The following is a 25,000-nucleotide window of genomic DNA, read 5'->3' as shown; positions in this document are numbered from 1 at the left end:
TGGCAGTTCTTCTTTGTTTTCATCTATGAACATGACATAGCTGTGATTTTATTATAAAATTTATTCAATTGTACCTGGTGAGTCATCAGTTTGGGACACGTCTCCAAAGTCGGGCACTGCTGGGGTAGTTGCAGTAGTACTCTTATGTGTGGGCACAGCTGTTGTTGAAATGTTCTGTGCAGCTTTAGACGGCTTGCTTGTGTGGTTGCTAGTTTTCTGCATCGGGGAGGTGTGAGCTACTGCGGTTTTATTTGTTGCTTGGGTGGTCTGTGGCATCAATGTGGTCTTGTGTGGGTTTTGTGGCGCATGATGTGAAGTATTTGCTGAAAGAGAGATTGAAGTCATCAAAGTTTAACCACGTGGGTGCATCAAACAGCGTAAAATTATGTGCAGTGTCGAACAACCAACTGATTTACGTTTTAGTTTTACATGGACAGACACACTTGCATTTGCGAAATTATGGAAAAACGTTTACGGCAAACGGTAAAACGGCAGAAATGACCATGTGACCATGTTTACCCTATATTTTCCGCTCGCTGTTTTACGTTTCTCAGTAAAATTGAGCAGTTTAATGTTAGCGTTAAAGGTTAGAAATATTTTGCACTATTCTAATCTATTCTAATAAGTTTTTCAAGAAAACATAAACACACATCTCACGTTTTCCTTTTGCCGTAAACGCGATTCTAAATCTCTTTAATGTCTAAATTCCAGTTTTGCTTGGGCAAGCAAAAAAGCACATTTCAGTGTCCAAAAAATTTGAATGTAATTACCGTCTATTTGGGCTTTCAAATTTCCCACCCGCCGCCATTTTGGATTTTATGACGTCTGACACAAAAAATATGATTGCTGTATGTTTTCCAACGTAATTTGAAATAACACGGTGTTCTCGACAATTTTCGACTGTCTAGTTTAAGAGTGGAAGTTTCCTTTAAATACAGCCTTCTTACATTTAAAAACAGGCTTCGATTTTTACCTTAAAAGTTAAACTATTCAGTTAACACCCAGAGAGGCACTTGTGCCCTTAAACTGTAGCGAATTTTTTCAGCTAAGAATTCTACAAAATATATGCGCCTATACTTGAAATGATTGATGTCGTTACCTTTTCAGTTTAGTATATATGCGTATTCTACATGAACAACAGAATAATTTTTACCCGAAGAAGAAGAATTCCTTGCTGGCAGTCCTTTGCTGCTGTTTGCTGGTCGCGAAATGTCAGACTTCTTTCCTGCATTCTCTTCTTTGAAAAAGCCATTCAGGCGATTCCTATCTTGCTTCTCCTTATTGCTGCTCAAATTCACCTTTGGAATAACGTTTTCAATGTTTGGTTTATTCTGAGGTTTTGGAACACTACTTGGCTGTTGGCCTTCGATAGCGGAAGGTGGTGAGTTCAACTTGTTCATAAGATTTTTGATTTTGCTAATATTTGTTGGAGTTGAAACTAGGGCGGGTGGAGTGGCTAGATATTGTCGGCGAACCGTGGGGCGAAATCTTGTTTGATTACCAACTCTAGATGGAATTTGTCGAGAGGCGGAAGGTACATATTTTGACTGTACTCCTGTTGGCTGCATTTGAACGTTTGGCCTGGGGACATGAGCTTGTGGCCGAGGTAGAGCACCATATGAAGGATGCTCTTGTGGACTGTACCCACTTTCATCCTGACGTAATGGCTCAGAAGGTATACTCTGGCTCCAGTCTTGGTATTGTTTATCAGGACCTCTATTTTGACCAAGAGGCCAGTGAGTCTCTCTAAAACTTCCCCCTGTTGCATCGGGTTGTTGCCATCTTGGGCCGGTAGGTCGAAAAAAGCTTGACGGATCTCCAGGGTTTGACGTAGGTTTGGGTTGACCTGCATCTCTTTCATCACCGTTGCTGTTGTCGTTATAATAGTTGTTCCACTGGTATCCAGTTGGCCTGTTCTCTTGGAATTGTCGCCACTTCGGATGATGTCGCCACGACTCCTTCTTTTCCCAGTGCTGAGGTGCAGGGTACCAATTGCTTGGCTTGGGTTTCCATCGATCATAACTTTTGTACCTGTTATGCCAGTCAAAAGGAGGACTAGGCTGCGGTGGGTAATGTTCATAGCGAGATGGAAACTTGTGGTACCTATAATCGTAGTAATACGGATTCCGGTCCCCGTAGCCCCAGTAATCATAGCTCTGCCGATCTTTACGATGTTTGTGTTTCCAATGTTTCTTCCAATGCTTCTTTTTGTGGTAATTACCTTCTCCTCCATAAAAGCTATCTTCGTTGTAGTTTTCACTAGGATTCCACGACGATGCGTCGAATGATCCGCCAGAATCCTCATATTGATACTCTTCTTTATGATAGCGGTGGCGATCCTTCCAGTGTCCTTTCTTCCTGTGCTTGGGTTTAAAATTGTGGCGTTCATTATAATAATCTGGATGGTCAGGAGGAGCATCGTCTCCAATAAAGCGATTGTCGTACGAACCTTCTTGTTGGCGTTGATGCGAATCTCCTTGAGGATGGCGACGATCATGGTATGCCTTAAATTTCCATCCATCCTGATCATTTTCATGAGACACGTATTCTGCATGATGAGCTTCCTTTTCCCTTTGAAAATGTCCATAATTATCTTCTGATTCCTCGGTTGGCCTGTGTTCTATATTTTGATGCCTCTGAAATGATTCTGACTCATCGTGATGCGGTTCTTCATTCTCCCTATCTTCATTTATTTTGTGATGCCTTGGAAAGTGTTCTGGCTCATCATGTTGCACCTCATGATAATACTCAACGCCATTTGGTTCATATCGGTCTTTCTCTTCTTTTCGATCGTTCGTAACACGAGGTTTATAACGATAATGACGATGGTGATAGCTTGGGTGTCGATGGTGTTCATTAGCGTTAAATTCTCTGTCCTGATCTTCAGAATATTCAGAATTCGCATTCACGTCACGTCCTCGCTGCTCTTCTCTGTGCCTCGCACTGTCGTGATGCCTTGATCTTCGCTCTTCGTCCTCTTCCTTGTGATATATAAAAGACTTCCTGAAGTTTCGTCTTCTGTCGCCAGTAACATCATTATCATCCCTGTCAGGTTCTTTAGACTCAAAATGAGATTCGTGATGCTGAGGTTTCGACTCCCAGTGCCTTTCATGGTGATGTTTGTTATGAAGAGTAGATTTACGATAATCTCCAGAGTACTGGCTTTTGTGATCCTCCGAATGGTTTCTCACATCCTCTCTTTCATCTCCATCTCTTTCATAACCGTGTCTGTGTTCGTGATGTCTTCTCTCACTTTGTTCCGCATGTTTCTTGTCATCTTCATCCTCACTTTCAGAATCTTCACCCAAAACAACTTGACTCTCTTTGGCTTTATCTCTGTGACGTTCCTCTTTTTCATCATTATCGTCATCTGCATCATCGTCATTTTTCCTGCGACTATCGTCACTCTTTTGGCTTTCATCATTGTCATCATCCCTACCATCATATTTCCTTTTTTTCGACGAGTTATCCTCATCATCGCCACTATCATCATGTCGGTGTATGTGCTCTTTTTTACGGTGCTTCTCTTGTTCCTCATGGTGGTGGCTCTCGTCGTCTTCCTCATGATGAAAAAATCTATGCCTACCAGTTTTAACCGCCTCGTAGTTCACAACAGTACTCTTCTCTGCATCTTCTTGTCTCTCCTCGTTGTCTTCTTTTTTAGCCTTTTCCTTTCTTTCATATTCTTCCCTGTCCTTGTGGTACCGTGTATGCTTTTCTCTCTTTTTGTATTCATCACCTTCAACGTAGTGTTTATGATTAGCCCGACTGTGACTGTTTTTTACCTCTGTTTCTTCATTGTCGTCTTTCCGATTCTCTCGTGCTCTCAACTTGTGTTTCCTTTTACGATGAGCCTCTTTCTTCTCGTGTTCAATCTTGTGTTTTCGATGTCGCTTTCTGCTACTGTCCTCTTCATAAGTAACTTTCACTTTTCCAGGAATAATCTTCCCCACCCAACTGTTATCATCATATCTCTCCACATGTGTCTTATGATGATGCTGATGGTGATGGTGATGACGTTCTGTCTTTACAGCGTCCTTTGAGTCAACCTCTGTTTTGGCATTTTCATGGTGCTTCTTTTTGTGTTTCACACGTTTGGCACTATAGTTATCATCACCATCACCACTATCATCCTTTTCAGTTTCCATGGCTCTGTGTTTGTGTTTCTTATGATGATGTCCACGTTCAATACTATTCTGTTCTTCACTACTTGACTTATCATTTTTACTGTGATGCGATCTTGTTCTCTTATGTTTCCTATTGTTATCTTCTTCTTTCGAAGAATGGTTTTCACCGTCGTTATCATCACCATGGTCAGTTTTTCGGTGGTGGGGATTCTTTCTTTCTTTACTTTTGTCTTCTTCTTTTTGAGAATGACTCCTAGAAGACTTCTCTCCTGATTCTTCACTGTCCTCGTCATCTTCTCCTTTCTCCTCCTTGTTATTCTTTTTCTTGCCCTTTCCTCTGTCTTTAATCTTCATTCCACGTTCTTTCTCTTTGATGTCCGCTGTATGTTTATGGCCCTTGGCCTTTTTTGGCAAATCCTTATGTGGAATATCGTTTGACATCATTATATCAAAATCAGCGTCCCCTAAATCTTCAACCTCAATTGAATCATCTTTCATTGAGTGCTTTCCTTTGTGGCGTTTTCTGCCAGACTTTACTGAAAATTCAACACCGTCAGTGCCGTTGGCAACCTTATGAAAATGCGATAACAAGCCATCTTTTGTATCCAGAACATTTTCATTACTGCGTTGTTTGATTGAAAGAAACGCCGTGTTAAACGCGCTGTTATTTCCCAAAGATACACTTCTTCCTTCACTTTTAGCATGGATATTTGGTGAAAAGGTTGGATGGGATGGGAAGGAACGGTTCTTTTTTGACGATACTTGTTCCATAGTTCTAGAATGAACAAAATGCAAACTGACGCTTGGTGTTGTGTGAAAGTGTTTGGCTGGAAACGTTCCTTTTTTGGTTGACGATGAAGATGGTGGATGTTGAGAGTGTGGCCTTTTCTCGTGTGAAGACTTCTCTTTTTGTATAAATCTTTTAGTCGCACTGGTATGAACAGACATTTTTGGTTGCCCTTGCATTATCTTTTTGCGATTTGGCTTGCTCTTATACTGTTGCTGCAGAGTGGCTGTTTTAACAAATTTCGCTCGTTTCTTGGTGGGAGCAAAACTCCTAACATGATTTCTCACTGTTCCCTGATGTTTAGCAAAACCTTTCCGATGCGCATACTTCATAAGATCATCTACGTCCTCTAGTTTGGACGATGTGTTCAAGGACTTTATTTTCCCTTTCTTCTTACCGGGCCTTATTCGACTTCCTAACTTGTGGTTACTTTTTAATTTGAACGGTGTTTTCTTCGAGTTTAGCGTCTTCTTTCCTTGTACAGTGCTCGATGTCTCACGCTCGTTAAACGTGTTTTTCGTGTTTTTTGCTTTCATAACTGATTTGGCCACAGTAACGTCAGAAGTGGACGTTGTGCTTGCTATTCGGTCTTTCAAATTGTGTTTAATTTTATTGACAGACGCTTGCATCAACATTTTTTCGTTTTCTGTTTGTTTAACACTATGCTTGACTTGTACGTTACTAGATGGGGCTACTTTTGTTGCTTTTCCAGACTGTGTACCAATTGCGTTGTTCTTCTTCCCAACGGGTTGGTGACGATGTTCAGTTCCCTTCTTCATGCGATTGGCATTGGATTGACGAGTCTTTGGGCTCTTATCGGCAAGCCTTGTGCCATTTACCTTTGTTTTTCTACTTTCCTCAGATGTCTTTTTGATACCAAACTGTTTCACATGTTTTCCTGTAGTGGATGCCAACGGTCTTGAAGTTGTTTGCTTAGTTTCATCTCGATGCTTTGCTTTCCGTTCTTCAGTGGCTGCAATGCGATGTACGTTTTTCCCGGATTTTAAGCTGAGACTTGCGGTATTTGGCTTGGCACTGTCTTTCTCTTTGCGACTTCTCTCATTCAGGGTATTTTCATTGCTTTTGACAAGCGATGTATTTGCCGTGTGACGAGGCTTTACTTTGATAGTTGAAATATTGTTTAATTTATTGTTACTGTCTTTAAGTCTTCTAATCTCTTTAGCTAATGTATTTGAAGCCTTTTTCGTATTCTTTTCCCTCAACTTTGGTTGTACACTTCTACTACTGGATTTTGGTGATGCTGTGCTTCCCTTTTTTGAAACAAGGCCGTTCCTCTGAGACGAACCCACAACGTTTCTCGATGTTGCTTTTCTGTGTTCGTCTTTACTTCTGAAGCTGTCATTGTCATCCGCGCCAAGTTCATCCAGATCTTTAAGAAGATCGATTTTCTGTCTTGTCTTTCCTTCTTCTTTAGAATTAATATGTTCGTTCCCTGTCTTCGTAGCATTCTTTGTTGTCTTTGAAATAAGAGATGTTGCATGGCTAGTTATTTGAGGCAAACCCGAGCCTTTTCTTGAGGCGAGTCCACTGTGTTCTAAGTTACTTTTAACCATGTCGTTATCATCTGATCCAAGATCATCTGGATCTTCAACATGACCGGTTTTCTTTGTATTCCCTCCCTCTTTGGATTTCAGATATTCTTCATTGTCTGTCTTTTTGTCGTGTTTTGCTACCTTTGGGATGCTAGATTTTGCATGCAATCTCGCAACTGTTCTTGACGATACTTTACTGTCATCATTATCCGATCCTAGATCATCCGGATCCTCAACAAGATTACTTTTATTGGTCTTCTTCACTTTGGATTTCAGACGCCGTCCATTTTCTTTGCTTTTACCATGGTTCATCGCTTGCGAACTACTCCTTGTCTCAGCCAATCCTACGTCATTTCTTGATACCATTCCACTGCCATCATCATCCAAGCCAATATCACCAACAAGATCTATTTTCTTTCCCGCCTTGCCAAGCTCTTTCAATTTGAGACGTTTATGTTGATTGTCTTTACCGTGCTTTAATGTCTTGGAAACGTTAGCTTTTTTCCGCAATTCCACAAGCTTCCCTGATGTGGCTTTACTGTCCTCGTCATCCGATCCCAGGTCATCCAGATCTTCAACAAGATCGATTGTCTTTCTTATCTTGGTGAGCTCTTTCGACTTGATACGTTCATTGTGAGTTTCTTTACCGTGTTTGACTATCTTGGAAATGTTAGTTGTTTGCGGCAACCTAACAAGCTCCCTTGATGTTGCTTTACTGTCCATGTCATCTGATCCCAGGTCATCCAGATCTTCAACAAGATCGCTTTTCTTTGTTTCCTCGTCCTTCTTTTTGTTCTTCTCCACAGAAGCTTTGTTCTGCGGTCTCCTTCGTTCTTCTGTGCTTATCTCCCTGTCTTTAAGTTTCTTGTTATCCGCATGACCTGTCTTCCTAGTTTTGTCGTCTGCTTTGCCTCTGGCTTTAGACTCGTGGAGATGTACAGGAGCGTCACTTATCTTAAGTATGCTATTTAAGTTTCCACTCAAATTACTATCACTTCCACTTAAATTGTCATCGTCTTCACTAAAATCACTTTCACCACCGCTAAAATCTTGATTGGATCCACTCCAGTCCCCATCTCCGTCACTCACTTCTTTATTACGACTTATTACCTTTCCGTTGTCTCCACTCAAACTATTATCGTTTATACTCAATTCTCGGACGGCTCCACTCGAATTTTCATCTCCACTTAAATCACTTTCTCCACTAAAATAATGGTCATCTCCACTGAACTCTTCATCATCTTCACTGGTTGAGCTCTCATCGTCATGAGAACTTGCTTCTCCCAACCTAAATTCTGAAACACGTGGTGAAAACCACTTCTTTGAAGAGGCGGAACCAGGATTTTTAAAATCATCCTTATGGTGTATTTCACCATATCTCGATCCTTTGGATCCCTTGTATTCTCTGATAGCCATAACATCGTGTGTCGATTTTGAGGTTTCCTCAGTATGAGCTGTTTGAGATTCCTGTCTTAGGTGAGCAGCAATCCTGCCTTTTTGTGTTGGTATATATTTGGATCCGTTAGATTTTCCGATAGCAGTAACATCGTGTGCTGACCTAGAGTTTGTCTTGGTATGGGTTGTTTGAGATTGCCTTTGTCCAGTGGCATTTCTGGATTTTTGTGTTGGTATAGCGGTGACTTTGGTTTTGGTTCCAGCAGATCCCACCATCTTCGACACTTTGTGTACAGCGTCTGAGTGTCCTGGTGCATTATCAACTGGTGGCTCCCGATTTAATTCTGTGTTCTTGGCAATCAAAGTATTCACCCGAGAATTAATGCCTTTAGAAGTCTGTAATACTGTTTTCTCCCGTCTAGTGATATCCTTTTGCCTTGATAATTTCGAGTGAATGCTGTCCTCAATACTCGGACGCCTTGTATGTGACTTGGTAGTGATATGTTCATAGGATTTTGTCGGCCTAGAAGTGATTTTTTGCTTCGCAAAATTCTTATCGCTGATTCCCTTTCTTGATGAATTTGTCGATCCGAGCGACACTGGGATCTTCTCATGAGACTGAAGTTTGGCCTTCAACTGAGCGCTTTCTTGCTGAGGTTTTCCAGGTTTTGATTGCGATTTTAGAGAGGCGGAAACCCTCTTTGCAGTAGGAGATCCATTATCGGTTTCATCAGATCCCAGCTCATCTGGGTCTTCGTCTTCATCATCCAAGCTTCTGGATACCTCTGTAATTACGGTAAGAAAAGAATAGGTTACTTGCAACCTCGTTCCCGGGGTCTCTCACCTTCCCGCCCCCTGGCTGGCAGGAAGATGAGAGACCCTGTCAACGAGGTTGGGTTACTTGAATGGGCTACGTTTTGGTTGTGCTGAAATTAAAACTGAGTATTTTTTGTGATACACGAATTCACCCACATCATCACGAAGACGCTATGAAGTGAGAACAAGGCAGATAAAAAAAAAAAATCAGCCATAGCCATTTTTCCCAGAAAGAAATAAACATACATGTGCCACTTTGAAGAAATTTGAAAAACTGACGCATAATCAATCCTTCAAAATGGTGAATTCAGACTGCGAAATACGAAATACAATACAATATTTATTTTGCCATATACAACATTTACAGATGGAAAAAAATGAAGAAAATTGATGTAAGAAAATAAATGGCGAGAAAACCTGAAAGAAACCACGAGGCTTATGACAAGTCAGGCTTCCTCACTTAAACGAAAAGTGAAAGTGCCCGTAGGTTATTTCGCTATGCACAATGGTACTCCCTCTTTTCAAAACCATTTTCAAAATAATCACCGTTAAAACTTGAGTTACTTGGAAAATCGCCTCCCCTAAACAAAAGCACAAAAGTTATCGTCCTGGAGCGCTCTTCGAGGAAATGAGGTATTTCAAGGGCGGCGGATCCTTTTGCTACTGCGCATATGTTCTGCGCATCTCGGGAAGCTACACGACCTTGATTTCTTGAAGACATTGCCTCCAAATTCAATGATATTTTTGCGCGGTTTATGACTATGCGGGAAAAGAAGCAAGGACTGTTGAAATCAAAAAAGAAAATTGGGGTCACCCACGCATTTTTCAGTGATTTAAGTTTAAATTTTGAAAAAAAAAAGGCATTCATTGCTATGCGCCTTAAAACGTTTTAGAGTTTCTGGTGGTTAATTATCTCTTAAAAAGTCATCACAATCAACGCAAAGCTTGTTTATTGTATGACATTTACTCAGCCTAACCTTTATTTCTATCAACTATGGCAACTTGCAAACCAATTCTTGGTTCTTGGTTTGTATTGTTATGGCCTGGCAGGAGTCCAGTTACCCCATAACACTCATCATCTTTGATGAACGATAGCAAACAGTCACGTGACCTACAGCACTGTACATTGCAATGGCTGGCATCTGTTGACTGTCCTAGCAGCTTATGAAATCCCCGCGGGGCACTGGTACCCAGTAGAATGACGTCGAAAGTGGGTACAAATCGACGCGGGCATCTTGGATTGGCCACTTGTGAAGTGTGTCGGATGAAATCTTTTGTTCCTGAAACAAAATCACAATTTATCAAACCCCTAGGCCTGTTGTTGGAAGCCCCCGGATAAAGCCAGCTGCTGACGGCAAAATATTTTATTTACAATTGTAACGTACCAGAAGAGCCCTTAATTTTTGATACACAGTCAAAGCTCCCGTACGCGACCACCCAAAAAGTCAAGCCTAGGTGGTCGCTTACGAGAGTTCAGACCATAAGGGGTCTAAATTTTGAACTTATTAGCATAAGGTGACTCCAAAGGTTTAGTAGCCACAAAAACGTTTTTAAACTTTCCAAAATTACATTGCCAAAGAATTTCAGTATCCCAGTTGATGGTTTGCCTGTGATAAATTACCTAATACGTCGAATGGGACAAGTCTATTTCTAGACACCCGGTATCGGCCCGATTGTGACATTCATGTCCCTTGAACTACCCAAGAATACACGTGATAATGTTACAAAGGCAATTTGTCCAACTTCCGACACGTCAGGCGATAGATATGAGGACGCGTGTGACAAGTGGTCGCTTACGGGAGGTTAAAAACAAAAGAAAATTGCGAACTGTCATCTCTAGAAGTGGTCGCGGTCGCCTACGAGAGGTGGTCACTTATGAGAGGTTCTAACTATAGTGATTTGACTTTCATCATGGTATTTTGGAAAAGCGGTCGCCCAAGAGAGGTGGTCGCTTACGAGAGTTGGTCGCAAGGGGAGGTTCAACTGTATTCAAATTACAGTTTCGCGACAACGCAACAATGGAAAGACACACAGCTATAAGAAACAGATCTGGAGACACTGTAGTCTGTTAATAACAAATGACAGCCTTTTATTATAAGGCCATCTCAGCTGTTTGACTTAGTCACTGCTTCCGTCCGTTATGTAAATCCTTAAATTGTATGCTCCTACCGTTGTCAGTAGCGTTATTTTTTTGTATACTTCACCTCTAGTTATCTCTTTGTTATGGTTGTAACACGTAGTTCCTTCAACTTTTGTATTATTTTTTGTTTTCTTGTATCAGTAAAGTAATGTAGAAAATAAACAAAGAAGGGTTCGGGCCCCGTCGCAGATTCAGAAAGATGTTTTAGTTTTACGATTGTGGCAAACATGAGCCCAACTGAACGTTTTAACGCAACTTCGGTTTATTTTCGAGCTTTTTAAATACGTACGGTTAAGCCACGGTCAAACGCAAGAGATAAGAAAAGTCCGTTGAAATTAAAGGGAAGTATCAAGGGGTTTTTGATATCTTATGTCAAAAATGATGAAATAAGAGCTTTAATCAGCTGCCAAAAAATTCTAGAATAACGAGAGGAAAGAAATCAACTCAATTCTTGAAAGGAACAACTCATGATCTGTTCTAACGCATTTTGGACAAAAATGCGAGAACTTGAAAAACATTAGCCTAACATTTTTCAAGTTTCAGTCCATAACGACCTGCTCTGTCTCTTGCCAGAGGCACTAATCGAAAGTTTTATTGCACTGGGGTGATAATTTATAACAAAACTAGACAATTATGTTTTGTTTCTGTTGACAGACAAACATTTTTGGGTTTTGAAATGACAGCAAATTGGCGTGATACTTCCCCTTTAAAGATATCGTTTTTAGTTGAAAGCTCAAAGGTAATAAGTTTTTTGTGAGTCTGTGGAGCTTACTAAATCCTTTTACGATATACTTAAGAAGTTTCAGGAACCATTACGTAAATTTGTTTTCTGTACGTCACACATTCAAAAAGCAAAAAAAGACACAGCGGCGTTCACTTTAAAAAAACTTGAAACTTTTGAAGTAAATTGGAAAATGATTTAGTAAATTCACAAACTCCCAAAAAACTTATCATCGTTGAGCTCTCAAGGTAGAAAACTCATCTTCCGCGGACCTTTCTCATTCTTAGTTTTTTGCTTTTGACCGCGGTCAAGGGTACGGTACGCATTGATTTTAGCAATAGGCCCTGGATGTTCAAAGAGCGGATAACTCTATCTAGGGCCCAGTTGTTCAAAGCCCGATTAAGCTAATCCTCTGTTAGCGTGAACTTTGATTCGAATTAATTTCCAATCAATAAAGATTTTCTCAAAAGATTTTTGCCCCTCAGCTTTAACGTAGACTTGTCTTTACCATTAGCTTAAAATTAGCTTTCAAAAACATCTTTATTGAGCGCGCTGATATCATAGAATATTTTTTAATCGTGGATTAGTCTTAATCGCCTTTCGAACAACCGGGCCCCAGGTGGATAAATCGGTCTCCAGTAGAAAATAAGCGGATTCCAAACAATACATTTTATCCGCTGGATAAAGTTATCCGCCGTTTAAACAACTGGGGCCTGGCCAATAATTAGAGATACGACACTCCTGATTAACTCGCTGTCTACATATCGAGTTAACGATTTTATTCTCCCGCGCACAACAAGACATTTTGGAGACAAATTGACCAAACCAAACACATTTTTCTTTTAAAAGTTATAAACCCTCTATCATTTATACCACAACTTTTCGACTGCTACAAACAAGTGATGGAAACACATGTCCCTCAAATTGGGAAAAAAAAAGCAATTAAAAAAATATTACCTGTGGGCACTTTTCTTTAAAAACAAAAATCTCGCAAGACAATAAATTTACGTGGTTCTGCAGTTCACGCTCGAATTTTCCTGCACTCTTCGAATAAGCAAATGGGAGTGGAAAAAAGAAATGGCCTGGAATGGCGAGCGGTTAATTAAAAAAAATAATAAAAAAAAGGAAATCCGAAGGGTATTTATCAGTGAGTGAGTTTGAAGTTGTTGATTTTTCGAATTTTGCTTGTTTAGAAACGCCACTTCTGGAACATTGTTGGTTTCACTTTCAAGGGAAATCAAATCAAGCATTCAATCAGTGAACACAACAAACAGACACCGGTTTTCAGCAAGTCAATTTTAACCCCTAGAATCAGATAACAAATTCTCCTATCTTGTCCCCATACTTTTCTTATAAAAGTACTGTAGAAAAGTTATTAATATATCTATAAAATTCACCTTGGGTGATCACATCCTAAATTTTCATGACCTCAGGGGTTGACTAAGCATTGATATTACAAGGAGAAATTTGATGCTGATCACTTTTAGGGCTTTGAAAAAGGGTTAATAGCTAAAAAGGCACAAAAAACCTAGTGAATATTTCTTGTTTGTGTTTTTGCTTATGTTTTGCCTTCACCTCTGTTTTCACATCCCACGGAACTCCCAATTGCACGAACGCTTTTGTTACCCTTGAAAACCAGGCTTTCGAGTACGTTTTTCTTAGTATTAACTTGATAAAAACATTGTTTTAATAACTGGTTTTAAGAAAATGATGCAAATATAGCCTTGGGAAATCCAGATCCCTGAAATTTCATATTATAATGGAAATTATGGCATGGTTCAATAATCGCTTGATTGATTATAGTAAACATTAGCACATATTATGGTTCTCGTAAGTGCTCTTCTATAGAGCCACCCGTTTGGCCACCATGGAACTAACTTTCAAAGCAGTTCACGCTAATTAGATTTACTGTCAACCTCAGCTCCTAGTCGATTAAAACACTCTAGTCTCATGCAGGAAATTGAAAATTATGGTTGACGCCTTTGATATGCAATAAGTAATTGAAAATTCACAACTTTGGCTATCTAGTTTGTCACTTTTTTAAATTGAGCTTCCAAAGAATTTTTTCTTTATTTGTCTTAAATAAGACCAGTCGACCTTTTCTGAAATACCTTCTTGATAATACAATAATAATAAAAACAATTTCCAAATTTTACAGAAGAGGGAAAGCTGCTTTAAAGGGGATCCACATGATTTTGTAAAGCCCAACTTCTTTTAAGGAAACTGAACTTCATCCAATAGCCACGTTGATGCAGAGTAGATAACTCCTAGAAAATGATCAGCTGGCAGTTTTGAAATTAAAACCGCGTCCTAAATATATTGTGCGTAAAATCCTTAATCCTGTCAATGCTAGCGAAACAATTTGCAGACTAGCGAAACAGAAGCTCAGTGGAGAGCGTGGGTGAGAGCATTGGTCAAACTTGATCGATATCGTTTCTCCAGATCTCTTGGACTGATTACGGAAAACGAAATCTAAGTTAAGCCTGGATTTGGTCCATTTGATAGAGACCTTAACTTAGGTTTTTGTTCTTTTACAGTCTGCGGTACTGCTGTACACCTTTTCTACAAGGTTTATAATAAAGACGCTGACAAATTTAATGTAATTTTCATCACAGTTTTGTTACGCCCGCTTTCAAATTCGTGTAAATGATGATGGGCCCTCGTAAAGATGATCACGATCGGCACTGAGACAAAGTGCGAATATTTCAGCAGCCATTTTCTTCTTGGTTGGAAATTTCTTAACTGTGGCCGTGACGTTCTTTATATTATGTTCTTTAAAAATATTATGGCTGTATGTCAACTTATCTAGTAGCTGGGTTGACATGCATGTCAGCTCTTCCTACAGAAGAGATCAACAGGTGCTTATTACGGTTTGTCGGACCGTAGTATTTACACTCATGGCTTGGAAAGCGAAACTTAGCAGAATTTCGTGCGTGTCCAAACTCCTGGTTTCCCTCTGATTAATGCAATCACTCGAGTAATAAAAGTACCAAGCGATCGTAGTGATTGGGGTCTGCAAAGACACGGACACCAGCAGGCTGCACACATATCTGCAGTCGATAATCTCGGTAAGATGGCTAAAATAGCCGAGTGTCATGTCACAGACGATCACTACGATTACCAAGCACCTACTACATCACAAGTCACAAGACATACGGGAGTAGTTTGCTGGCGCGTATACAAAGATCAAACGCTTGTAATTGGTCAATAACCTATAGACTACCGTAACTGCCATTTAGGCATAAGCCCTGCGCTTAAACAACTTCGTAAGGGGTTTTAGATGGGCTTATAATCGGAGGAGCTTATATCCGGGGGAGTTTATTACCGGAATAAAAACCGTTCGGAAACAAGGTATAGCAGTGTTGATCGAAATACGTTTTACATTTACTGGTTTTTAATTAGGCTTTAAAACGTCAATATTTGGAACAAAATTAAAACTAACGATACGAGCAAAACAAGAGGGGGACTTATAATCGGATTTTTTTTTTGGTTTACAGGTAGATGGGCCTATAACCTGGAGGGCTTACAAACGCAGTTTACAGTATTCTCCACAAAAGATATCCAGACGAGGGGTACAGTTCGTGAGGCGAAGAAAGAGTCAGAAAAGTCCGTTTGTATCAGCCGAGGATAATTTGAACAGAATTTGTAACAAACCATCTTTCGGAGATCCTTTTTTGAAAACGTGTCTTAAAGGGCACATTTACGATAAGACCACTCCCATTAGAGCGAATTCGTATAACCCCTTTCTTAAATGCTAATGTAACTAATACAAGAAGACCGTACTCTCGCGCTGGTGTGCAAACAGGGGAAGACAAGAATAGCTCATTTGGGGATTGTTATTTTGAATAAATGTTCATAATCTGGATCATGGTTTGAGTTTGAGTTTGGTTTGATCATGGTTTGAGTTTGGTGCGCGGTTTCTTGATTATTTTCCTCTTAGCATCATTAGCATATAAGGAAGGGGTTATACGAATTCACTCTATCCCATCACATTTAAATCACTAAACAAATTACTAAGCGAATGAAGACACGAACAGACATTAAGTAATAATACTTAAAATGTTTCTTTAAAATTTTTCCGGTACATGATGCATTGGACAAATATTTTTCGTTTTGAAGCAGTTTCTTCTACAATCGAGCGGAAGATTGGGGGAGAATAACCGTCTTATTTTAGGGTGCATTCGATTGACCCTATTCCAGAATAGAAATGTATACAACGATTACTAGAAATCCCTCATTACAAGTTTTTGAAATTACTAGAATACAAAATGGCTCTTAACTAATAGTGTATCACCAAGAGTTTGTGGATAAACGTCTTCCCAAATTTATCTAAAAATAGAAATGTAACAGTTATTTCGCTTATTCTTATCCAAAAAACGGTCAATCGAACGCGACCTAAACCTCTTACATTTTAATTTTTGTTCAACAATCTTGCGCGCTTTATATTCCACCCTACCTGCATTTCCAGTCCTCCTTTGCAATTCCCTTTCATCATTCATCAACAAGCGATCCAAAATTTTGTGACAGAGCTTCGGTTCGTAACAGGACACGCCAAAACAGTGAAATCCTCGCGAGAAAATGGCCAGCTCGCAAGTGTCATCTCTGCAGCAAAAATCAACGCAGTCCTCCAAGTTGGATGTATTCCCAAATTTGCGGAAATTAAAGGAATTTCTGTTTTTGGTCGCTTGCTGGCCCGTGCAGGGCGTTGATTGATGTCCAGTACCTCCTGATCAAAAATAAAAAACAATTTATTGGTAAAATAAATCTTCGCTTTTACGAGCGAGCACAAAGACCATTTCGCAAAATATTAGTCAGAAAAAAAACACCATTTGAAAGAACTGCTGCTTAGCTTTGATTTGCAAATCAATCACGCATTGGGATTTCACCAACAGATCCGAATAGTTGGACAACATTACAGGATCAAATGTTTGCCAATGGAAGTGAAAAGTTCTATTGCGATGAATTTCCTACAGATACGGGAGACACTCCTTTTTTTCCTTCTCAAAATACTGCATCGCCACTTTTTCATTAAATTGATTTACCGTTGGAAACTGCTACGGAGAAAAGAATCACTGAGATTAAAATCCATCGTCGAACGCTGAGGGCATGTTGTGTGATTATTGTGAATTCCACCATAGATTATTTGGCTAGTGTGTTCCTGACGCCAGTTGGGGGCGAAATTTATACCAGCGAGACCAATAACAAGTCAACCAACTCCAATGCTACACTTCACCATAATAGAGACCAAATCACTTGGGAAAAACAAGATTCTTGAGGAAAATTTGTTAAAACGTACAAAGGCCTTCGTGTTTCCCAATTTCCCGCGCTCAAAAGCGCGGAAAAACGACATGACGTAATTTTCGAGTTATTTTTGTATCTTGACAAGTGTTTAACGCGACTAACCAATCAGAGGGTAGTTTTTTTGTTATGTTCACGCCTAGTGATTTTGGCTCTGTCAGGTGGAAACATTCCTTCTCGGTAAGCTAATGCAAGGAAACTTCGGACTTTTTTTAAGCACGATATTCAATTTTTAACAATGAGAAATTTATACCGATTTGCGAGGAAAGAAGAAGTGTTTTGCCCCGGGAAAAATCACGAAAATTAGGAACAAAAAGTTGAATGGTTGTTTCCTCGCCAACAATTAGTGTCTTCAAATAATTCATTCATTTGAATGGAAGGTTTTGACTTCTGTTCATTGAATCTGACTTGGATCAGTGGTCATCATGTACGTTGTTTATCCGCGCAGTGAAGCTAAGAGTAAACAATCTGAAACTTGAACGAAGTCTAGTAATCCGTGAATGCATGTTTGACCAAGCTGAAATCATAATGAAATAAAAAAAAAAATCTATATACCACGGTTATAAAGGTAAACAGTAGTAAACAATAGCAGGAAGAAATGCCGCACTAATTATCTTATCATAATTTGGCAACGATTTTATTAAAAAAAAAGGCATCTGAAATTAAAGTGGCCAACATTTAAAAGAAAATAAACGAAATACAAAGGGAAAAGAGGGTTATTCAAAATTTCCGGTAAACGGGAAGTTAGCGTCATTGTGGAGGTCTTCTGTTCTATTGAGGAGTACGTTGATGATTTGTGGATAGTTTTTCCAGAGAAATACTGATCCAATTAAATGATTAGAAAGAGAACTAAGAGCTTTTCAAAGATGTTTCCTTGGGTGTAAGCAAGTTGACTTTTAAACCGGACAGATTTCGTCTACTAAATTTCAATATTTTTAAAATCAGTGAATTCACCGATCCAAACGATGGGAAAGAATCGAGGAAGAAAGTTACCTTGAAGAATTGTAAAGCTTGAAATTCTGAATTCTTTCCTTACAAATAGGTGTAAGCTAAGCTAAGTTGACTATGCAACTCGACAGCTTTCAAAATTTTGATCTTTTTGGGAACTAAAAAATGACTGGACTAAACTTCGAAGGCTTTCTTTCTTTCTTTTTTTTAGGGCTCGTTACATGGCGAATTTCAGTCCGGGCTAAAATTTCAGCCCGGCCTCGTTAATAAATCCTCTTGGAAAATAGTTTGTAATTACGTGGAGAAAGTTCCAGCCCGGTTATCCAAAACTGGGATGGAACTTTCAGCCCGGTCAACGGGCTGAAACATCTCATGTAAATCCGATCAAATTTCAGCCCGGACTAAAACGTGAACTTGGGCATACGAAATTTATGTGATTTCACTAAAAACGCTTTATTGTGATTTTATTTTACTCCAAGTAATTTCAGTTGCGCCCCGGTTGAAATCGATCATATAATCGCGACGAAATCTCAACCCCAACCGGACCAATTGAAATTCGCCATGTAATCAAGCCCTTAGAGGGCCAGAGAAGGGGAGAAGAAATCGACGTAAGACAATTAGGCCAAAATGGCCGGAAAATTTTCAGCACCCTACACTGGGCTTCAAACCCACTATACGCAAACAGAAAAGTGGCTTCATTCCATGACACAAAAACGTTTACATGGTACAAGGAATGAGTACGTACCTCGCGAAATTGTCTATAATAGGCGAAAAAAGGAAATTAGTAAAGAAAGCAAGCAAGAATTCCAGTGATTCAAATGTATTGTTTGACGTTCCGAAGGGATAATTAATAAAAATAGATGACACAGCCCCTTTAAATTTGCCCATTTTTGCTTCTCTCGATGATGCTTTTAATTAAGTTCCCAAAGTACGTGAAAATAACGATCAGTAAATTTTGATGACTTCCCGAAAGTTTTACTTGCGACGCTGCAAACGTAGCGGCCCCAAGCGTAACACAGGATAAATGTCAACTAATCTACACATGGGAAACGTTACACATACTGCATGGAGACCACGGTGGTGCAGAGGCTTACAAAGCAAAAAAAAAAAAAAAACCGATAAAAACCGTGACTAATCTCTTTGAACTTTATTTGAAAACAAATCATGAGTACCTTTTCATTGAAAACAATTTGTGCGTATACTGTTAGATTTGGCACGATGCAATTAATTTACATATATGTCATTGAACTACAGTGAGATTTATATTGGGAAAATCTAGCGATTTCTTTGTGTGTATTTTTTTTTTCAACACAGACAGAACAAGCTAGTTCAATGAGGTTTTTATACGCTTTCCCTTTGTTGCTTTCAAGTCTACGTGACATTTGTTTTATAAAATTCGTCGCTCTGGTAGTAAAACTCCGAGATGACGGTTTGTACAGTTCCTACCTCACAAGATAAATTTAAAGAAGTTTTGCTTCGTTTTTGTCAAAATTGAAACATTTTTCTCCTTTCAAACGTACGTTGTAACGCAAGCGATCCACCTCAGAGGTCTGTATAGGAAAATTCGGCTCACTCAGGGAGCCAATCAGAATGCTCCTTTTCTGGGCAGGCCAGTTCAGCTTTATAATAAATTGGGTTACACACGTTAACACGTCTAAGCTACCCGAACAAGTGGCGACACCCCGAACATTTAAGGGGCAACGTCACCTAGTTTTGGTGTCACTCTGAAAAGCAAAAGAATATATTTGCATGTATAAATGGAAACGTTGAAGTAATGGTCCAGTTTTGTTTGCACTTTTCTGGTGCACAGAAACTGGTATTTAATAATTATCTTTGGCTGTAGTCTAGATGAAAAAAATGTAAATAAATTGCTACTATTTTTTCCCATGTTTATTAGAAAACCGCTGAAATCTGATGATGTTTGTCATAGTTCACTCTGCCTCAAGAAATTTATTACAAAAGAAAACCGCACCATAGCAACAAGAGCTCTCTTCAAAACATCCTTTTGTTTCTGTAACTAATATTTCTCATGAATATGTATGATATTGAAAAAAGAAGTCTGTTCTGACTTAAGGTAAATTATCCACTTCAGGTGCCAAACAGACTTATGCTAGCTGTTGTTCAGTATCATGATTGTTAAGTGCGACTCTGATGCCACAGCGTTCATTCTCCACTGCACATTTACATCTGTCTTTTGCCTTCGTCGCGAGTGCCGCAGTTTGAAATCCGGTTTCCTGTTTGTTTTGGCATTAAGCGATTGGCTGGCTGTGTTATGCCGAACGTTCAATGGTCTTATCCTCGAGAAAAACTGGTGGTTAGCTACTGCCTGCTTGTGCGAACAGCCTCAAGTTTTGCTACAGACAGGTAAATATACCCTCCTTAATGCATTCGCCACAATTTATCCGTAGTGCGTTCGAACGAAACTATAACACTTCATGCTTTTGTTCCGCGTTAAAACGTTTCGAAAACTAGAGATCCAGCTACCCGGCACAGGTTTTTTGGACAATTTTCTTAATTTTCTATTTTGTCTACTTTAAATATAATATGAAGAGAAATTTTTCACGCAGCCGTTCTTGAAAATCGAACGGAATATTCACTGAGAAAATTTCGCTGATTTATACGCCCAGCTGTGCATAAACAAACCACAACACACAAAGTTCAATGCTTCGCGGCTCGGTAAATATCCATCACTTTCACCGACACTGAGGTGAATAATTGTTTTAGTATATCCCACACAAGCTGAATTAGAAGTGGACCAAAAATTACTTCATTTCGACAAATGGTGGGAAATTTTAAAATCTCGCGCTCCGCGCGGTAAGCTATTTCTTATTGAAGAAAGTTCCGTCTCGCTTTCTTGCGGACAAAAAAAAAACTTCTGGAGGCACTTGTTTAGTTGCTACGTGTCTTTTCTTCGATTGTTGTGTGAAATTTGTCCTGTTGTTGACTGAACCATGCTGCAAAACATTAGATGTTTCATTGTTTACTTTGTAATTTTAGTGTTCGACAGTTTTCGTAAACAATGCATTGTACTTTTATTTTTTGCCTTAGAATATGAGGTTTGAAAGATTAAACAACTTACCATGTAATGCCTTCAAACAAAACTTTGTTGCTATTTTTGTATTCTTTGTAATAGCCGTCTCTTTTTTCGAAATGTTTTCTTCTTAAGTGACGGTGGCGAAACGGGAATCCATCTTGTTTCTCTTCGGCTGCTCGGGGGTGAATAGTACTTGGCATATCACATCCGAGCTAGCCAATCAGCGCGCGCGAAAAGCACTATTCACTTGTGTGGTATATACTAAGAGTTGATATTCACTTTATCATTGAAACATTAGATTTACAGAAATTTAGAATCGCGTTTACAGCAAGCAGCAAACGTGAGATTCGCGATTATGTTTTCATGAAAATATTAGTCCACATATGAGAATAGTGCAAAACAATTCGAACCGCTGATGCTAACTCAAAACTGCTCAATTTTACTGAGAAACTGACAACCGCGAGCGGCAAATGTAGGGTAAACATGGTCACGTGGCTATTTCTGCCGTTCGCCTTATCCGATTCGTCCATTTGTAAAGAGAACCGTTATATGTGACACTGGTGGCTTACTACAGTTTTCTGGAGTGAAAGAAGGCCTAAAATCAAACTTAAGATAGACGCCAACAGGAATTTTCTTGGGCATTTTTTCTAGTACAGTAAATAGAACAGAGATAATTTTGAGTCAGAAATTAAATTTGGAATGCTCAAAAAATGTTAAATACAAAAGAATGAGTCTAAGTGGGGGCCTGGAAACTACACCTTTTAGAGTTGTCTGGCTCTAAATCTAGCCGTACGACCCCACTTCAAAATTTCAGGATTTGGAAAGGGAAGAACACGAAATTTTGTCAAGGAGAAATTTGGCAAATGACAAAATTGGGAAATTTTGCCTTATTTGAAAATTCCTAAAAAAATTTCTGACAGATTTTCTTTAAAAAAAAGTTCACGTTTCCGTTTAAGTGTTTTCCGTCGACAGCAAAAAAAATTTGAACATAGGTTGTACGGCTAGATTTCGAGAAATTAAGCGAGAAAAAATAGTTCTTGCGACCTACGGTGAGAAGACCATTGCGCATGCTTGTTCTGGGAAAACCCGGGTTCCAGCGCGCGAGCGCTTCAACTGGTGAGTGCATGCTACCTTCCGTGTTCAAACATTTGGCGCAAAATCACAACTCTGCAAAGGCTTTAAGGCTGTTAAGGAACGGCAACCATTAGACAACACGTTCTTTTAGTTATCAAGCCCAAACACAATCTAGCTACTGTAAACACACCTCTGAGCCGCCATTTTGTTTTTGTGCTCGCGGGATTTCCTCAGCAAACTCGCGTGATTTTGCTCATGCGTGATGCTTTCGCGTGCTTTGGACAGCGCGCGCGCATATAAAAAACGCACAGTACAAAAACTGTAGTAAGCCACCTTAAATCATTTTTTGAGATATACTGGAGTTCAAACGATCCCATGCAAGTCTCAAAAGTAGAATTGCACGGGTTTTATATCAGTCTAATATTTTCTGACTCTCCTTTCCTCGAACTTGAAAACAATATTTTAAACAAAACCGTTCCTGAAAATCGCACGGAATATTCATGAAGGAATTTTGATTGGTTCCGTTTCTCAGCTGTGCACAAATAAAAAAAAAATTAAAAAAAAAAACTCATAAAAACATGAAAATCGAATTTTGCTGCACACAGGTAAATACCGTTTTATATCACATCGATGAATTCACTGGGTTTGAACATCTTAACGAAAATTTAACATGTATATTTCTTTGGTAATGCGTTAGAAATTTATTGATATGGTACATAGTTAATTGAGGGACTAGTTATAAAACTTTGCCATGAAAACAATGGTGCTGCAATTTATGTTGAAAGGGCCACAACAGTGCACAATCCTTTGTTCGAATGTTCACACTACAGTTGAATTTTTTAACACGAACGTTTCTACTGGTCAGTTGCTCCAACACATTTCAAACTCTATTGTTGTCTGTGTACTGTCAAGGCCAAACATGCTAACAAAAACATATATAACAAAAAAAATTGTCAGGCTTCATAACCATTGTCTTTTAATAACTATGATATGGTTTCAATTCCCGATAGTTGTATCAGTTTTTAAAAAATAAAACTGCCAGCTATGATATTTTTTTTAATTTGCCATATTACGGCGCATTAAATCATTTGATGTCTTGTATCATAGATGTTGTCTAAATAAGAGCCTTTCAAGCTAGCAAATGCATTGATTCGCGGCCGGCGGTAAACCCCGCCATTTGTTCGGACACGCAGCAAGCTGACTGCACTAAATACAGTAATCAGATGCCAAAATGAATCTGATTTCTGTAAAATTCAAATTAAATTAAATTAAAGCAAAAGTTTGCGTTTGAATGTGAAGGATGCAACTGGGACAGCCACGAACGAATGCAATAGCAGGTGTTTTCTTTCAGAGCTACGTTCTGTACAATACAGTAATAGCCCGTGTATAAGAACCTGGGTTTTAAGAACCTGTTAGGCTAAAATTTTCATTTTAAGCCCCCTCCACATAAGAACTTATTTGGGCTAAAATTTTAAGTTAGGTTCTTATCAGTGGGGTTGCTGTGAAAGTGTATAGGTAGAAACTGCTGAATTAAGATCATCATCTATTTAAAAGTAACTTGACATAACTTTTTTTTTCTTTCATAAGTACCATGTTGTATGTCTAATGTGTTTGCCATTATACTGAATTATGAGATGATATTGATAACATATATAGTATATTCAGATGAAATTCATATGAAAATATAAGAACCTATTTTAAGAACCTTGGTAGCCTAAATTTGCTTCAAGTACCATTTATACAAGAACCTATTTAGGCTAAATTGAAAAATTCAGCTTCTTATACGCGGGCTATTACTGTAGGCCATTTTACAGTTGTGTGCCTAGTGACCTGGCCTTGGATTGGAAGCGAGGCTGGGGGTGACCTTGTTTTGATACAAATCTCGCTACTATTCACATGTAGATCATGCTGTTCTTATGCTAACTAGTTTGCATTTACATATGAAAAGCAGTGAGGTCTGTATCAAAACAAGGTCACCCCCAGCCTCGCTTCCAATCCAAGGCCAGGTCACTAAACACACAACTGTAAAATGGCCTATTAAACGGGAAAGATGCATTACTATACTAGGTGTCCTTTGGTTATACTTTCTTGTGCATTGCAATTATTTTTTAAGATGTACTCATAGAAAACTCTATCTTACTTTCCTACTAAGTTAAGTAGTTTATTTTCTTCTAATAGGCAAATCTATAGCTACACTATATACGGTATGTTTATTATTTTCTTTTTTATAAGAACGTCTAATTTTGCGGCTGAGGCTGGAAGTTCTTATTTTTTCGGGGAATTTAAGCCTGAAAAGTTCTTAAGATGTTCTTAAGTTACCTGTTAAAGTATTTCAATAAATCAATGTCTATCAAAGAGCAATATGTGCCGTCACGTGGTTTTTTATAGCCTGACGTTTACATGTGCTATTTTATCCGTAATTATACTGTTCATTTTAAAAACATTTGGTACTAAGAACATTATCCAGGCTGAGAGGCTCTCAGTCTGGGTAATGTTCTTTGTATGTTCTTAAATTTTAGTTAATCTCAGCCTCAACGTTCTGATAAAAAGACTCTTATAAAAAAGTGAAAAACATTAGAAATGCTGAGATGACTCTTTTGCATAACAATTTTCATCTAGCCTCCAAGGTCCTAAATATTACAACAACTCGTTAGGTAATGATATTCAAAAATACTTAATTTTAATGCGAAACTGAAAACAGCGAGAGCCAAATGTAGGATGAACATGGTCACGTGGTCATTCTGCAGTCAGTCTAATAATAATAATAATAATAATAATAATAATAATAATAATAATTTAAAATAATATGAAAATTCTTTATTACAATATTCCACACAAATTGCTATTTACAAGTTAAAAGTATATAAAAAAGAACTATTAAAAACCTATTCACATTTCATTTCGATTAAAAAAAGATAATATTTTTAAGCAACAATGTTTTTGTAAAGAAAAAGAAAAAAAAAAACAACAAATGTCATGAAGTTTTAAAAAAAAATGAAATTCGGCATTTTAAAATCAGTTCCACTTGATAAAAAGAAAAGAAAAAAAAAATAAACAAAATACGCATCTCTCAAATGGCCCCTTCTGCAGTTTCAATGTCAATGTCC

General features: G+C 38.7%; 2 protein-coding genes across 4 annotated transcripts in view; one reads left to right on the top strand and one right to left on the bottom strand.

Moving 5' to 3' along the window:
* The window catches only part of LOC146453754 (uncharacterized), a 92,685-nt gene that overhangs the window by 23,122 nt on the left and 44,563 nt on the right, over nt 1-25,000 (bottom strand). For 2 of the 3 annotated variants that reach the window (XR_014859428.1, XM_085096242.1), the window contains exons 1-5: nt 16,582-16,874; nt 15,996-16,265; nt 9,656-9,958; nt 1,154-8,647; nt 75-323 (exon numbers count right to left, since the gene is read on the bottom strand). Coding sequence is in view for 2 of the 3 variants with exons in the window: in XM_085096242.1 (XP_084952368.1) it covers nt 75-323; nt 1,154-8,647; nt 9,656-9,958; nt 15,996-16,265; nt 16,582-16,675 (8,410 nt within the window). In the remaining variant the exon portion in view is untranslated. Of the gene's footprint in view, nt 1-74; nt 324-1,153; nt 8,648-9,655; nt 9,959-15,995; nt 16,266-16,581; nt 16,875-25,000 lie in introns of those variants that run through there. The other variant, XM_085096243.1, reaches the window with a different exon arrangement.
* LOC146453755 (uncharacterized) overlaps nt 19,838-25,000 on the top strand; it is a 9,594-nt gene continuing 4,431 nt past the window's right edge. Inside the window, exon 1 of the mRNA XM_085096378.1 lies at nt 19,838-20,149. Within this exon, the coding sequence (XP_084952504.1) occupies nt 19,915-20,149 (235 nt within the window). The 5' untranslated portion in view covers nt 19,838-19,914. The remainder of the gene's footprint in view (nt 20,150-25,000) is intronic.

This window comes from Pavona decussata, unplaced genomic scaffold (genome assembly GCF_977016875.1).
Source record: "Pavona decussata unplaced genomic scaffold, jaPavDecu1.1 SCAFFOLD_324, whole genome shotgun sequence".
NCBI lineage: Eukaryota > Metazoa > Cnidaria > Anthozoa > Scleractinia > Agariciidae > Pavona > Pavona decussata.
Note: the sequence above shows the minus strand (reverse complement) of the source record. Positions and strands in the feature narration are given on the sequence as shown.